At 41.5% G+C, this 14,657-nt stretch overlaps 1 protein-coding gene across 14 annotated transcripts in view; it reads left to right on the forward strand.

Moving 5' to 3' along the window:
- The window catches only part of caska (calcium/calmodulin-dependent serine protein kinase a), a 204,484-nt gene that overhangs the window by 93,351 nt on the left and 96,476 nt on the right, over window positions 1-14,657 (forward strand). For all 14 annotated transcript variants that reach the window (XM_050048414.1, XM_050048415.1, XM_050048417.1 and 11 more), the window contains exons 3-5: window positions 2,898-3,003; window positions 8,570-8,647; window positions 8,757-8,829. In XM_050048414.1, coding sequence (XP_049904371.1) covers window positions 2,898-3,003; window positions 8,570-8,647; window positions 8,757-8,829 — 257 coding nt within the window. The remainder of the gene's footprint in view (window positions 1-2,897; window positions 3,004-8,569; window positions 8,648-8,756; window positions 8,830-14,657) is intronic.

Below are 14,657 nucleotides of genomic sequence, written 5' to 3' on the forward strand. Positions count from 1 at the left end.
TTGTTTAGTGGACTAACTTTGCACTTGAAGGTTGCCCGTTCACTTAGGTTTTAACAGGTCTGACGCTACTATGCACCCCGGCTGTATCTAGGCTAACGGCTAACATGCTAACTATTATTTTTATGTCACTAGTCACTTGAAACAAATTTAGGACGATAGGAGACAGGTTGAAATAAACCGAAATTTCCCTTTAAGGCTCAAAGTTAATCATTTTTAAGGATGGGGCTGCTTGAGTGACAGGCTGTCTGCGAGGATCACTGCAGTCTGTGAGTCCGGTTCACTCCTCTGTTATTCTCAGCTTCAGCCTCTCGTACGAAAATGGTCACGTTTGGTTCCAGAAAACCAAGATGGCGACGGCTAAAGTACCAACTTGAGACTTCAAAGCAGGAGTCCACAAACCAGAAGCTACGTCCATTATTTATACAGTGTATGAGTGAACTGCATTGCCAGGACGAGAGATGGCACCCCTACAACAGACCGCATTAGATCTTTTGATGATTTATCTCAATGTCTGGTCTCTTGTGAAAATATTTATCACATATGAAGGATGCATACATTGGACTTAATTTATTAAACAAACGTACGACACAAAACTGGGCGTACGGTTACTTCCATGCAAAGCTCGGCATTTATCAATGTGGACGTGAGCAGAGGCTACGATCTAATCTCACGTCAGGTCTTAGCTCGTGCACGGAAGTTTGGGTCAGCGTGGACCATCGGTGCAGCAGTAAATCTGACTGAGGTGGAGAATTGTTAATAGACCATATTCTGACTGACATCTAAGTATTTACAGTCACATTTAATCACCTTAAAAATGTGTAGTCGCCATATGGACACGTGCTGTTTGTCACAGCTGGCAGCTGCCAGGCTCTGTAGGACTGACGCTTGTGCTCAGCTCTGTCTGAAACTTTTCTGTTTTTTAACACTGACAAATCAAAGCATGTTTATATAATTTATCATTAAAATATCATTTTAATGCACTGTGTCATTATTTAAATACTAGTAGCCGAGGTGATTAAATCTTTACCGGTGTCCAGCTCGGATACACCTCTGTGTCTCCTCCGCTACCTGTTATGCCTGAAATGGAAGCAGACCTGATCATGCAGCGACACGCTCCTCAGTCTGGATCAATTACAAGCTTTTGTATGAATATTGGAAGATTATCTATATTACTAGTCCATACCCATTGAGTGCACAGTTGCCCACGTACAGTTTCACATGGTGTGTGTTTGGGATACAGGTCATAGGAAACTGCAGATTAAATAGTCAACTGAAACTATTAAGAAGAGCAATGTATTCAGACAGAGTGTTTGTGAATTTGATAGTACAATTGCTTTATTGAAAGTACAGTAGTACCATTGCCAATAGTGGGATAGTTAGTGGGCTAAAACTGTACATTAGTAGTTGAGGTAGCACGTTGAAAGGCAGATAGTTAAAATGTTTATATGTTGTATTGACTTCAAAGTGGGCGCACTGGTAGAATGACACACTGACAGTTTCCATGATTATGTACAGCATACCATACCATGACTTAGTCATACCAAACATTAGAAAACAAACAAACATTGGTCCACAGGGGGAGCCACAGCGATCGGTCGCATTTTAGCCATTTTGAAGCATTTTTCTGTTGTTATAGCGCCACCCAGTTGCCAATTAGAGTTAAATTTCTCCAGTCACCTTGAGGCGTCCTGTTCTACATATCTACCAAGTTTAGTAAAAATCCATATGGCGGTTAGGCCTAGATAAGAAATGAGCTCTCTAGCGCCCCCATTTTGTTTGATGGGGTCAATAATGGAGGGGTCCCCTCAGATTATGTGTGGTCATATGCCTACAAAGTTGCGTGGTGATGGGTGAAACCCTTGAGATGTTATACACCTTTATGTGATGAGCCACGCCCTCCGCAATATTCATTGCCTTATAGAAGCTCAGTTTTAGTAAGTTTTCCAACTTTTGCCAAGAGGGAACTTTAGATATTGGTCCCTAGATTATGTTCACCCAGTTTCATGCAGATCGCTCAAACTTCCTAGGAAGAGATCCATTTGAAGTGTTTTTCAAAAAATTCAAAATGGCGGAAAATCTATATAAGCGGAAGTTATGGGTTCTTGAGGCAAATGTGTTCCTCATGAGGAGAGGCATCTCTGTGCAAAGTTTCATGTCTCTACGACATACGGGGCATGAGATATGCCCATTCAAAGTTTGCAACTTCAGTCGGTTGCTATAGCGCCCCCCTTTGGCCAATTGATGTAATATTGAGTTTCGTCATTATATAGTAAGATAAAATATACAGGCTATATTATCAGTATATGTGGACCGTAGGTTGGTACATATCATGGATGTATAAATTAAATATTCCAACCTTGAGACTGATTACACACTGCAAGGCCGCAGCAGTGTTTTCTTTCCATACTTAATTTTTCTGACTTCTTTTGATTCCACTTCTCAGACTGTAACATAGAACCAGTTGGTTATATTGGACCTGGGATGTCAGCATTTCCATTTCTGGCGTAGAGAAGTTTCTCTTCTTGGCTGTATCACGATTCTCCATGTTGTAAACTCTCACTCTCAAGGGACAAGGCCTCTAGACTCAGAATATACTTGGTAGGGATATGTAAATGACGATTGTTTTCAGCTGCCATATTTATCAACATCTGATCATTCCTACGCTGTGATCGGTGATATAAGAATGTTTCATGAATCCCACGTGAACCCCAATGTAAGATGATTTCTACGCTCCAATCTGCACTGGTTTGTAAGATAGATTGATGAATGAGGGCCATTATGTCATCTTTCAGTTGTAGAATTAATAAGGCTAATCAGTATGTGATGACAGATCATATGAATGCACGCTGGTCCTGCTGTCATGTATGCTCATCTCTCTGTGTCTGTTTGCTCTTCAGATCTGAAGAGGGAGGCCAGCATCTGCCACATGCTGAAGCACCCCCACATCGTGGAGCTGCTGGAGACGTACAGCTCAGACGGGATGCTCTACATGGTCTTTGAGTTGTAAGTCTTCTCCCGGCAAGGAACATGACTCAAACATACAAGTCACATCAAAAGCTCATGTGGGTGAAAGGCAGAGATGGTGGGCGGGGTCACAGTGGGTTGCACCTACTGGAGGACATACAGTCGGAGGAGTGAGAGGAAGGAGAGAAGGATGACAGTGTGAGGAGGGCGGCTGCAGCAGCAGCAGGACAGAGAGGAACCCTGCGGTGGTTTTATATAATCAGCACTGATATGAGAAAGCTTGTTAGCTGAGGATGGGGGTGGGGTAAGAAAAAAGAAAAGGGGGCGCGACGGTGTGCAGGGGGCGAGCGCAGTCCCATATATATGAAGGGAAAGAGATGAGATTAAGATTTCACACTCGCTGCTACCTCCAGCCTTTCTCAGAGCTGCGCCTCTCCCCGAGCTCCTCCTATCTTCATCTTTCCTCCTCTCCCAGAACTAATTCCTTTATCATTTAATTCTGTTATCGCTGAACAGGCGAGCGCTCGGGTTTCGCACACAGTTCCATCATACGGCTCGGTGCAGGGGAGAGAACTCTCAAGGAAACGCAAAGCGAGCTCCATTTAAAGGGATTTTCATGGTTTTGGAGCTCATTTGTGCACAAGCTTGTGTTTCATACACACTAATGCACACACGTGGGAGTGCAGGTGGATTTGAGGCGTTCTTGGAGTGGTGCAGAGAGCAGAGCTGATAACGGGGTAAACATGGCAGATAGATGTGGACAGCTTCATGTGTCTCCCTATCTCCCTGGTCTCCCTGCCGGCTAATCAGGCAGCCTTAAAATGTGAGAGTGTGTGTGAGGTGATAGGAGTGGAGGAAATATGGATGTGCCACAGCCAAGTCCTGCATAACAGCCCTGTTTAATTGGTGCAGAGGCTTAGTGACAATAAAGAGTAGGTTACAGTAATTGGGGAAGAATGGGAACAGAGCAATTATGAGAGACAGAATCGGCTGAAGCTAAATGACTGGGCCATAATTAAGTGTGTGTGTGTGTGTGTGTGTGTCTGAGGATTGTCACTCAGTCTTCAGTATGTGTGTGTGTGTGTGTGTGTGTGTGTGTGTAAGTAAACAGCCAGCTAAACAGGACCAAGGCGGTGTGTAAGGGCCTAATGACCGCAGCTTAAAAGTGAGTCCCCGGCAGCGTATTGATTGCGAGGTGTGAGACGCGCTGTCACCTTCGGCTACAACCTGATTCTGACTGCGCTGAGCAGCTGTTATTGTCAGAGCTGTATCTTTACTGTAAATGTCTCTGGAGGGATTTTATGAATGCAAAAGCATTAAAACTTCACCATTACAGAAACAGCTTCTGCTGCTGAAGGCTCCGTTAATATGCTGCATGAAGTGAGTGCAAATATTCTCGTCTCTCTGAAGGTCTTCCATATCTCTCCCTCTGAAAAGAACCTGACCGTCCACGGATTTAAAACTTCTTTTTGCTTTGAAACACTCTTAAATAGTTTATTATAAGATCAACTGATTTCACTCAGTCAGGAGGAGTGTGCGGAAACACTGCTGTACTTTCTTCTGTCTGTATACATTATATTAAAACAAATCTAAGACATGATCTAACTGTAAAATATCTAATTTTGTTCTTCTCTCATGTATGCCTGTTTAAAAGCATTTATGATCTCACAACCTGCGAGGATGCCTGGTCTATCTCAGCAGTGGCATCTGCTAGCAGTGACTTGGTACCGCAGGTCAGAAACACATCCGGTTGAAGTAGTGAGGAAGTGGAACTCCATACCCACAAGCATTAGAGGCTCAGGAAGCTTTGCAGTGTTTAAAACCCACCTTAGGTTTTGGCTAAGGAGGTTACAAAGAGGAGTTTTCACTGCGTCATATTTCATCATATCGTTGGGGTACAACACATGCGCAGTAAAATCTGATATGCACTTGCCAAAAGGCTCAATAGCTGGCACACTATCGTAAAACATGGGGTTAATTGAGTCCTTTCACTGAGGCGTCTGCAGTCGGCCTTGAGCCGGAATATATTTTATATGAAAAATAAAGATATGGGTGACAGTTACAACTCTGCAGTTATTAAAAGATCCTTTAAAATCATCATTAACTAGTGCTTTTAATATGGAAACTTTCTATTGATAATCAGCCATCATCCAAGTTGAGTGTACCCAAAAGGTTATGTCAGACTGAGCACAACTAAGTAGGCTAGAAGAGCGCACTCCAAAAGCACCTGAGCGGACACCATTCCTTTGGTGGTTACAGATTAAAGGTCAAAGTCACTGTGACCTCGCCTGTCCCATTCTTGTGAACGCAATATCTCAAGAACGCCTTGAAGGAGGTTTTTTCAAATTTGGCACAAACATTCACTTGGACTCAACAATGAACTGATTAGAATTTGGTGGTCAAAGGTCAAGGTCACTGTGACCCTGTCCATCTCACTCATGTGAACACAATATCTCAAGAGAGCCTTGAGAGAGTTCCCTCAAATTTGGCGCAAACGGCCACTTGGACTCAACAGTAAACTGATAAGACACTGGTGGTCGAAGGTCAAAATTACTCGAAAGTTCATATGAAAATTTTGACAAAACTGCAGACAGTTGTCTGACAGGATAAGATGATGAAGTGATGACATTTTATATCCAAAAAGTCAAAGGTCAGCTTCACTGTGACATCATCATGTTCTGCAAAAACACTTAGCTGGACATTACTCAGCGTCATATCTCAGGAACAGAAGGGGAGACATTTGGTCAGATACTGAATTGGTGACTCTAATCTTGAAACTGTGCTGATTGTATAGATCTTCTGTGTGTGAAGCATCCATGTTTTCACTGACATGGATGGAGACTTTTAAGTGCAACTTAACTGCAAGGCAGGAATTCTAGTTTACAACTTAATTGAGAAAATTCAGTTCATTCAATACATAAAGTAAAACAAGAGACAAAGCCGTTCTGCATATTAATACAACTAGGGATGCACCGAATATTCGGTAACCGAATATATTCGGCCGAATATTGAAAAAAAACCACACATTCGGTATTTGGTGGAATAAGTGAAAAGCAAGGCCGAAGAATAGCGGCGTGTTTTGATAACGCAATCAAACAGCGTGCGGTGACAGACGGAGTAAAATGTCGGCAGTGTGGCGATATTTTACTTTGTCCCTCACCGCACTTGCATTTGCGACTAAAAATAGTTTTGTGCGGGCAAAATAAATCATTCAGCACGCTGTGCAAGTACAGATTTCAACCAGCAGCAGCAATACGGCAGCCATAGTGCTCCACGGCACAAGATAAGGCTTACCGGCGACGGAGAATTCCAGCTCCAATAATGTCCTCTTCTTGGCGTCATGACTGCCCAAAAGCACCTGGACAGCCGAGCTGTGGCAGCACACAGGTATGTGACGTGTCAGAGGAGAAACGAGCCGTTCACATTACTCTTTGTGGCAGATAACAGCCCACAAACCTCACTGCACTTTAGGGACTGTTCTTTACTTATGAAGGGACTGTTCTTTACTTGTCAGGGGAGGAGGGTGGCTGGTTGATTTTTATTTTATTTATTTATTTTATTTTGATCCCCCCTATGTTAATCACTTATTGATGCTGTTTTTGAAGTATGAATAAGTCAATAAGTAATTTATTCCATTGAAATATCATTGATGTATTATAGAAAAGTGATTTATCTTTTTATAAATGACAAAAGGCACATCTGCCTCATTTTTGCTGTGGTATCGTGATACTACTCAGAACCATGATACTTTCACTGGTATCGTACCGTGGGTCCCAATTTTGGTACCGTGACAACACTAATCTGGAGGGGGTTCATCTGCAAAAACTAATGAACAACTAAACAACGGCATTCGGTATTCGGCCAAGCGTTTAATTTTATTCGGCTTCGGCTTCGGCTTCGGCCACAAATTTTCATTTCGGTGCAGCCCTAAATACAACATGGTTAGTGATGCCAATACTTCACATGTGGATTATCGTCAGACTGTACAGTTTACCAGTGTTGTCTAAACGTCTCATATGCAGGCTAGGGATGCAAGACATTGAATTTTTTTGCAGATATCCGGTATGCAGATATGTAACAACTCATTTGACCAATAACTGATACTGATATAAATATTTTTTCCCACCTAATTTTAGTGATGGTCGAGTCTCTTCTGTAGTGGAATTAACATCATATTATGCATTCATACTCTTGCATACTTATCATGATGGCCCACATGTAATATGTAATGTGTAATATGTAATATTCATTCATTGTGCAGTATAAGAAAAAGCATGTTCTTTTTAAAGCCAGTATCAGCTGATACCGATGATGTACTGGTATTATCGTGCATCCCTAATGCAGACTACTGTTACTGTTGGCAAAACAAGACAGTTATGTCCAGCAGCTCCACATCGCAGGCCATAACAATAACAATAATGCTGCTGTTTCAAAATCAAGGAATACATTTGTTACTCAGAGCAGTGGCATCAGAAGGTGGCACGAGCAGAGTGCTATTTTTATTTTTATTTTTTTAAATATATGAATGATTCTCTGTCAAAATCAGCAGGGGGAGGCTCGTAGAAACAGCTGATGCAGCATGTTGTTTGTGGCACGCCTACCTCCTACATCACCTCAGTGTTACCTCTACATGTGCAGGAAGAATATATTTATTCCAACCAGGGAGAAATGATCACATTAAGCATTTACATGGTTATTAAGCACCAGAATTCTCCTATTAAAGGATGATAAAGGTTTACACCACCCTTCTCAGCCCAATCAATCAGCCAGTCTTTTCCAATCTAGGTGGTTATGTGAGGCATTTTTATTCTGATTATTAGTGGAATATTGGGGTCCATTTAGATGCACTTAGTGTAACTGCACTTTATTTACCGTGTTGTTCATTGACAGGTCTAAAGAGTGGTGCAGTGGGCACAGGAATCGATATGCAAAAGGATGTTTAAGGGTGTTTCTATCTATGGCTGCCTATGGTGTTGAAAAAGGCTCATGCATGTGCACCCAGTTCCACAACAGTTGAGATTTATGCAACAGAATCAGGCAATCCCGGGTCTTTATAAATGTTATGAAAAGAATACCTGCACACGTTTCTGCCTTCATGCATACACAGCCAGATTTAGTCGTGAATCTATTGAGTTTTCTGTATCTGGTCTCTGGAGTTAATCATCTCCATCTGTGTATTTTACTAATCAAACAGGCTCTTAAAACAAGATTTCTGAGTAATTATGTTCAGAGAAAGTCAAAATTGCCCTCTTGAAAGTACACACACAAAAAAAACAAATTTCCTCAAATCGCTTCATCTGAAGTTGTTTTTAAAGAATAACTGTCACCGTGTCTAAATCCCCGAGTCAGCCGAGACAGGAATATTGTCAGCATCACGTCAGCAGTTGTGGTGATACAGCTGTTTCTGCATCAACCCTCAGAGACAGAAACATAATTACAGCTTCTGCTCCTCTGACCGCCGTCTTCCATTTCACCTCCACTACCAATCACAGAGACGTTTTAATAAGTGTGACCTTTCCTTCGTACCCAGATTCCTGCCCTGACCTTTACACCACACTGATCCTCTGTCTCTGTCTGTCTCTATTTCCATCTCTGTCTGTATCAGTATGGATGGAGCAGACCTGTGTTTTGAGATTGTGAAGAGAGCTGATGCTGGCTTTGTCTACAGCGAAGCAGTTGCCAGGTGAGGTGACACACGTTTGATGCTCTCTCTCATGCTGTTCTTGAAGTTTATAACCATTAAATGTACTTAACTGTGATGTAACGATACCTGTGCACCGTCTTCTCCTCAGTCACTACATGAGACAGATCCTGGAGGCGCTACGCTATTGCCACGACAACAATGTCATCCACCGAGACGTCAAGGTATTTCTGACTTACATTTAATTTTCACACTTTACTACAACCGCAGTTTGCTGAAGCTGCAAAGTGGCTGTGTCTGCCTGCGAGGCGTTAAGTACGAGCAGCTGGAGTAATGTTAACACATGAGGAGTGACGATGCATCGCAGAGACATGATTATAGAGAACGACACAGAGTTGTTCATTTAAAGCGCCCAGAATCAGACACAGACAAGTGTAAAGCTGCTGCCTCACCATCAGTTCTAGTCAGACCTACAGTCTGATGGTCTACAGGCAGGAGAAGTAAAGCAGGGTTTATACTTGTGTGTCAGCTCTATAGAGAGCCTATGCTGTAGCCTACCCACGTGGTCTACGCTATTGTGAGCATTTATACTTGTGTGATGGTGTGTCTCTGTCACTCTGCAGTTACACCTTCAAAACACAAGTCCATGTTCGGGTTTCTGTGAAGTGCTGTAAAGTTTAGTTGATTCAAAACACACATTAAACACACATTAAACACACTTTAAACACACATTAAACATGGCTTAATAGAGACAATTTCAAACACAAGTGCACAAATCAGCTTCACTATAACTCGCAGCATTCACAGACAAACACTTGTCTTTATCTGGACACATTTTCCCCACAAATACAACATGCTAACATTATTAGCACAAGCCTATGGCATTTTACATTGTATAAATTAGCCTAGCAGCTAGCAGAGATTTCCTCTGCTCATATGAAGCCAGGATAAATCACACACAAATGCTATTTTTGTGGAGGCTTTATTGTCTTCACAATTTATTGTTTCTTATCTGTGAAATTAAAGTAAATCAAAGCTTTGTGTGTGTGTGCGCGCGTGCCTTATGACTAGTAACTAGTGCGCACTGGGGCCCGTTGTAACTGCTTTACGCCACTGATTAGGTCTCTCTTTATATAGACCTAATCAGGTCCATACCTGGAGCAAATGAAGGAGTCTTTGTTGATCTTTGTTGGGTTCAGTGTGAGTCAGTCTTCCACACTGTTAAATTCATATCAGACATCTTTTGTCTTGTGTTTTTGGCTTCAGGAAAGTTAAAAAAAAAAAAAAAAAAAGACACACTCCTCCAAAATTTGAGGATATCTGCTGTCAGAGTTGTAGGTTACATATGCATTTCTGCACTTTCCCTTATTCTGATAGCTTGACAGGCCTCCTGTGCCCAGTTACGGTTGCTAATGTGGGATTGGATAGTAGCCAGTGTAGGGAAGGCCTTAGTGAAGGTTCATGTTGCTTTATACCAACAGGTGTTTCTGTCATTTTGCCCACCACATTGATATCAGTGAGGGTAGTCTGAATAACAGAAGGTCTGTACAGAGCATATATTTCAGCAGCAACACAAAGCACATCCCCCAAAATGATCCAGCATGTCTGCTGGTCCTTAAAATGTCTTATTGTCTTAAATTCAGATTTAATGGGTCTTAAATATCCTGACAGACCCAATAACTGTAGTTTTGTTCAGTTTGAACTGTCATCAATGTGTTTACTTGGAAAGAGTACTTACACGTGTCAAACAAACACACACTATGTGTATTTCCATCGCAGGTTTGGTCTTAAATTTCATATAAGGTGATATTAAAGGGTCTGAAAAAGTCTCAAATTTAACTCTGCTATACCTGTAGACACCCTGTGATCTTAAAGTTGAATCAGCACTTTTCTAAAACAGTTAGCTGCAGTCAGTTCACAAATACTGTAACTCAATTATCTGATGGTCAATCGAGCACAAAGCTTCAGTCTTAGTGAATCTCAGTCTCCCTGAGAAACAGCTTGATACTAATTTACACTCAGAAACAGCAGCAGGAAAAAGAAAAATAATCTTCAGTTGCCTGCTGTGATATTAATTGTTAATTTTTATGCTTGCAGGCTGCAGCATTGTTATGTTTACATCTGCAGGTCTGAGCTGCTGCTGCTGCTACTTTTTTTTTCCTGTAGGTGGCGCCTGTTGGCATGTGTAGACTGCCTCAGCCTCCTAAACATGACTGAGTGAGCCTGTGAGTTTGGGAGGACATGTCCAGCTTTTGTATCTGGAATAAAAATATTTCCACTCTCCTCTTTTACTGCTTTGTCCATGTGTGCAGGATCCAGAGACAGATTCAGTTAGTCTGATTGAAGGACTCCTGTTTGACAGTGCTGGGATTAAAAAAGCGGGAGATAGTTTTGGCTTCATCAGCTCACCTTAATTTATCATATCATGATGCAGATCAGCAGACAGGCCTCCTCAGTGTGACCCTGATCTCAGTGTTAAACTCCATGGTGAATTTAAAACACTTTTAAATCAGGTGTCATTCACATAAAGTAAGACAACACATTACTTTGAGTGTTCTGAATGAGACCGTGTATGCGTCCTGCTGTGTGGTGGATGGCAGGAAACCGTGGAGTGACAGGTGTCCTGTGGTTTCACAGCAGGAAATCCACATGTCACATATGAGATTCATACTGCAGAATTATTATGAGATGCTTTTTACTGCTTTTCCCTCCAGTATGTCACCCTCACATCGGGTCTGTGTGTGTGGATGTGTGTGCTTGTGTTAAAAGGTTAATGCATTTGCTTGCGTCAGTCGTGTGATTGTACATCATTATTTGTGTGTGCTGCGGGCTGCAGGTAGCTATTGTGTCAGCCAGTTTTAACCAACTCTTACAATAAGTAGAGCCAGCCCGGTTCCAGGAGAGAAAGAACAAGGCTTTGCATTCCAAGCGCCGTCTCTTGTCTCCTCCGTCACACTCTCCGCATTCACAAACAAGCAGTGCACAACACAATTCCCTCGGCAGCCTCCCCAGTTGTGAGTTTAATGTTTTTTATGTGATATTCACAGATCTCAATTGCAGTGCTTCCTTTTATATGTGTTTTATTGCCTTTTGCAAGAGACTCATAACGCATATTATATGGCCGCAGTCAGCTTCCTGCTTGTGGGTTACTATCTCTGTCCTCGGCATTGTGCTCAGGTATTAGTCATCGTAGGCCGTACAGTCCTATCTCTCTGTCTCCAGTCGGCTGCTCTCCCACACTGGATCCCTGCTGAATTACTGGCTTAGGCTTAGGCTCATTGTCTATGTGTGAGCGATAGCCAGCCGGTAAGTTCAGCGGGACACCAGATGATACAGCCCACTGTTTACAGCCACAGTCAGTGTGTTTCTGGTCGGAGGACTGATAGCTGTTACATCACCTGTCTTCAGGTGTCTTCAAGCATTCAGACCTGTTACGGATCCTCAAGTAGCAACACGGCAGTGAAGAAACACTCTGCATTCAGAATGTTGCTTTAGTAAAAGTACAAAAATATTACCATCAAAATATACATCAAATACTAAAAGTTAAATTACCATAAAACTTCAGTGAAACGCCCAGTCCCTTTTGCTAGCCCGGTGTGGCCACACATTTTGACACATACAGGCCGGTCTCAATGAAAGGTCTGGTCTGGTTGCCAAGTAGTTCATTTTTTATTTATAGACGTTCTTCGGATGTATAAAACCAGGTGTTGGCTACCTCAAATTATTTGTCCAATCCTCTATCACACTGTAAGTTCACATCAAAAGAATCAAAAGAGTTTTTCCATAGAAATGAATCCAAGTTGTGAGGATTGTTTTAACAGGAGAAAGCGGTGTTGTGTCTGTGTGCAGGGTGCAGTAATCTTTAAGTGCAGTAACTCTCAAACTAATGATTCATAATTGATATGTTAAGTAATATTTACACTGGTATAAATAAACAATTTGATTGTATTTCCTGATCTTTGCTGAGCAACAGTTTTGTGTGAAAGGAATTAAAGGCCTGTCCCAAATATAGCAAATAATAGCCCGGGCTATTAGTAGAAGTTTTACGGCAGTCACAGGATGACCCATTTAAAATCATAAATTACTGGATTATTATTATGTATTGAATGTGTTCATCACTTAAATTTTGGAGCTGGTAGACAGGTGGATAATTTTATTTATTTTATATTCTTCTTGGTGTTTAACCTTTAATAATACATCATGATTTATATTTTGCATCAGAGGTATACTGTGCAGGATTTCCATATAAAACAGTGTCTATACAGAAGTAATCCCACCAAGTCATCACTGAAGATCCACTCTCTGTGTGTGATGGTTTAATTATCAGCAGAGACTCTGCCCTCTGCCTGGATTCTCATATTTTCTTCTTATTTCCTGTGTTCAGGATGTTTATGTGCATGATCCCCTACAGTGCTCAGGTGAGGTTGGGGATGTTGGGAGCTAGCAATCAGGCGCCAGACTGTAAGCAGCACACAGCACCGGGAAAAAGACAATTGCAGCGAGATGAAATGCCAAACGAGATGGAATCTGGCTTTGGCTTCGGTTTTTACTTTCACCTTTGCTGGCGAGCATGATGACAAACAATAACTCTCCGTTCTGCTCAGTTTACCTTTGATAATCTAAATCTGCAAAGTTTATTGTAACTAATGTTTTCAAACAATTCTAGTGCAGTAAAAAATACAATATTTGACTCCAAAATTTAGGGGAGTGGAAGTATGAATTATTATAAAATGGAATACTCAAATAAAGAACAAGTACCCCTAAAACTGTACTTCAGTACTGAGCTAATATACTCAGTTATATTCTACGGAAGCGTATTGCATTCACATAAAAAAGCCCTGTTTTTCTGAGTAATTTTTTCCCTGTTTTTCGGGGTATTTTTTTCTGTTTTTTGTGGTAATTTTTTTCTGTTTTTCATGGTAATTTTTTTTCCTGAACAAGGAGACAAGATACTTCAAAATCTCGCGAGGAGCTCCCACCTGGCAGTTGTCAGCTAACGTTGTTACAACCTGTTACTAACCTAACCTGTTACATTGAGCGATAGGCCTACACTAGAAGGATGCAGTGGAAAACATAGCTAGATTATCATACCCTGTGTGTAACTAATTACGTGCCTTACCCTTATTGATCCCGTAGTTGAAATTGTCTAGGAGCAGGAGCACAGATGCAAAATACATCCATGAGTAGGAGTCACCATGGATGCAGGGGTCACTTGGAGGTGCCAGGTGGGAGCTTCTCGCAAGATTTTGAAGTATCTCGTCTCCTCGTTCAGGAAAAAAAATTACCACGAAACACAGAAAATATTACTCAGAAAAACAGAAAAAATACTCAGAAAAACAGGGCTTTTTTATTTGTCAAGTGAATGCAGTACGCTTCCGTAATATTCCACCACCCATTTGCTATAACTGTGACATTTTTGGGTAACACCTCTTCCTTCATAAAATCAATATGGATTATTTATTTATTTATTACTCTATGATGGGGATGATACATGTAGGCATTGTTACATTTAAACAAAGGGCAACCGATGCAATGTGTATAGGACTTCTGGCTCTCANACCACAAAAAAACAGAAAATATTACTCAGAAAAACAGAAAAAATACTCAGAAAAACAGGGCTTTTTTATTTGTCAAGTGAATGCAGTACGCTTCCGTAATATTCCACCACCCATTTGCAATATGGATTATTTATTTATTTATTACTCTATGATGGGGATGATACATGTAGGCATTGTTACATTTAAACAAAGGGCAACCGATGCAATGTGTATAGGACTTCTGGCTCTCACTGTGCAGGAGGAAGAGTGTATCTACTGCTAACATTACAGCTCAGCTGAGGAGGACGCCATTAGTGTTTGCTCTCATCTATGAGCTCTGATTCGGTTGGCAGGTGTAGTTTAGTAGAAGGAAAGTAGTTCCTACATTAAACTGCCCAAAGTCTGTGGGTTATCTTGAGTAACCAGGTCATGATTTCTGGAAAGAGACATTGATGTTGAGTTTTTCCAAAACAGTTTCGGCACTGTGAGCACCACAAGCTGAGTGTCATCCAGTT

The sequence above is a fragment of the Epinephelus moara genome, chromosome 7, assembly GCF_006386435.1.
Source record: "Epinephelus moara isolate mb chromosome 7, YSFRI_EMoa_1.0, whole genome shotgun sequence".
Lineage (NCBI taxonomy): Eukaryota > Metazoa > Chordata > Actinopteri > Perciformes > Serranidae > Epinephelus > Epinephelus moara.